This window comes from Aegilops tauschii, chromosome 3, assembly GCF_002575655.3.
Source record: "Aegilops tauschii subsp. strangulata cultivar AL8/78 chromosome 3, Aet v6.0, whole genome shotgun sequence".
In the NCBI taxonomy this organism is placed as follows: domain Eukaryota; kingdom Viridiplantae; phylum Streptophyta; class Magnoliopsida; order Poales; family Poaceae; genus Aegilops; species Aegilops tauschii.
In genome coordinates this window covers 422,411,296-422,413,437 of record NC_053037.3, presented here as the reverse complement: position 1 = coordinate 422,413,437, position 2,142 = coordinate 422,411,296, and the positions used below count along the sequence as shown (strand labels likewise).

Below are 2,142 nucleotides of genomic sequence, written 5' to 3'. Positions count from 1 at the left end.
GGCCCCACGTTCCGACCCTTGTGCCCCTGCGTGCATTGCCCGTGTAACGCCAAACGGACCCTGACAATCCAACAGCTGTAGATCACACAACGAAAATACATACCTTCCCAAAATGCCCTCTCAGATGTATAACCAGTGTTACTTGCACTGCACCTGCAGCCCACGGAACACTTTGTGCTGCGCGTCGATCTGAAGTTTGTTTGATTGCGTGTACCGTTTTTTTCCTTACATTGAGATGAGCCGAAGGGTGCTAAACAAATGTATTCAATTTGGCGGAAGGTGATCCAATCCCTTCCGTCGCTAGGTGAGTTGAAGGGGCCTAAATAGAGGCGTCTGATTCGGCGGGAGGCGACCAATCCCTCCCGTCGCTTTTACGCGAACGTGCCCTTGCATTCCCAGAGATGAGCCAAAGGGTGATAAACAGAGGCGTCCGATTTAGCGGAAGGTGATTCAATCCATCTCGTTGATAAGGTGAGTCGAAGGGGGCTAAATAGAGGTGTCTAATTCGGCAGGAGGCGACTCAATCCCTCCCGTCGCTTTTATGCGAACGTGCCCTTGCATTCCTCGGAGGTGAGCTGAAGGGTGCTAAACAGAGGCATTCGATTTGGCGGAAGGTGATCCAATCCCTCCCGTTGCTAGGTGAGTCGAAGGGGGCTAAATAGAGACATCTGATTTGGCGGGAGGCGACCAAATCCCACCCGTTACTTTTTCGCGAACACGTGCGAGCTCACGCAATCCACTACTTGTATGAGCTCGGTGCCGCGTTCCTCTTCTCTGCACGACACACGCTGGCTGAGAGAAAACGGTCGTTTTCAGTGGACCTGACTGAAAAGGTGTTTTAAATTTCATGTTCCGCGGATCATATGGTTTAAAATTGCATACAGCAGGCCTCGGCTCATACAGGGAATCAAAAAGTGACATTTGGTCGATGATAAATAAAAATGAATATCAGTATAAAAAATGAATATTAAGAATTCGTGTGGAGCAAATCACAGCGACTCATGAGCACAGCAGTCGTGCGCGTGGGGGGCATTTTGGTGAACTCCGTCGTAAAAGGTAAGCGCACCGTCGTCGACAGTATCCACATCCACGCCATCCCCGTCGCTGCGAGAAAAAAACATGCCCAAAAAAGCACACAACCTTGGCTGGAGGCGGCGGCAGGGCGAATCTCCTCAGTAGGCGTATGAGATAACCCCACGCTTATCACCATCCCTTTCCCCACTCTCCAGTCTCCACCCTTCCGACGAAACCCCGCCCCTCTCCCTAAGCCAAAGCCCTAGCCAAGGCCAAGCCACCGGGCTAGCGAGCTAGCCAGACCTCCCTCCCGTAGATCTCTGCTCTCCGGGCGTGCTCGCGGCGCCGATCCGGCGATGACGACCAAGGCGAAGCTCGGGGAGCTAATGTGGGAGCACCGGCTGCGCGCGGCGGCGGCGGTGGCGTTCCTCGCCGTCGCCGTGGTGTCGATCTCCGCCGTCGGGCCCAGGCTCGGCGCCGTGGTCTCCTTCTTCTGGCCGCTGCTCGTCTCCACGGGCTTCTTCCTCGTGGCCATCACCGTGCTGCTCCGGATCTCGCCGCCGCCCAGCGGCGCGGAGGAGTCCGGCAAGGAGATCATCGACTTCGTCGCCGGGTGCCGCCCCGACCACCTCCTCCCGGAGGCGCCCGCCACCGTGGAGGTGCCGCCGGAGCCGGAGATCTGAAGAGCCGAGGAGGAGGAGGTGCGCGCGGCCGCGAGATGACCTTGTTCGCCGGGGCTAGCTCAGGAGAGACGTGGGGTAACCTGTATGGGCCCGCCTGGGAGCCGGGGGCCCGGCGCCGGGCGCCCCCGGTGTGCGGCGGTGCAGCCGTGGCTAGCGTAGGAATCCTCCCGTCTCCGTGGTGTGGTGTACAATAGTACCATTGAATAAAGATGTCATAAATTCGCTCTGTCAGCGCGCATAATTTGAGTACCAGGTACCACTGGTGCTCCAATCTTCTTCCGTTTTCAGGTGGAGTCTTCAACTCTTGATGCTTTGATTTGATGCCACGAAAGCGAGAGATCAGAGCTGAAGACCCGAGGCCAATGCCTTGAGCGGCCGAACCTCGAATTTCTTTTGGAGAATCTACCTCTCGCCTCTTCTTTTGGAGAATCTACCTCTCGCCTCT

General features: G+C 56.6%; 1 protein-coding gene across 1 annotated transcript; it reads left to right on the top strand.

The window, feature by feature from the left end:
• Positions 1-1,118: 1,118 nt before the first annotated feature.
• Positions 1,119-1,923, top strand: LOC109740761 (uncharacterized). Its single transcript, XM_020299815.4, has one exon. The coding sequence runs from the start codon at positions 1,371-1,373 to the stop codon at positions 1,695-1,697; it is 327 nt and encodes a 108-aa protein (XP_020155404.1). The 5' UTR covers positions 1,119-1,370; the 3' UTR covers positions 1,698-1,923.
• Positions 1,924-2,142: the final 219 nt, after the last annotated feature.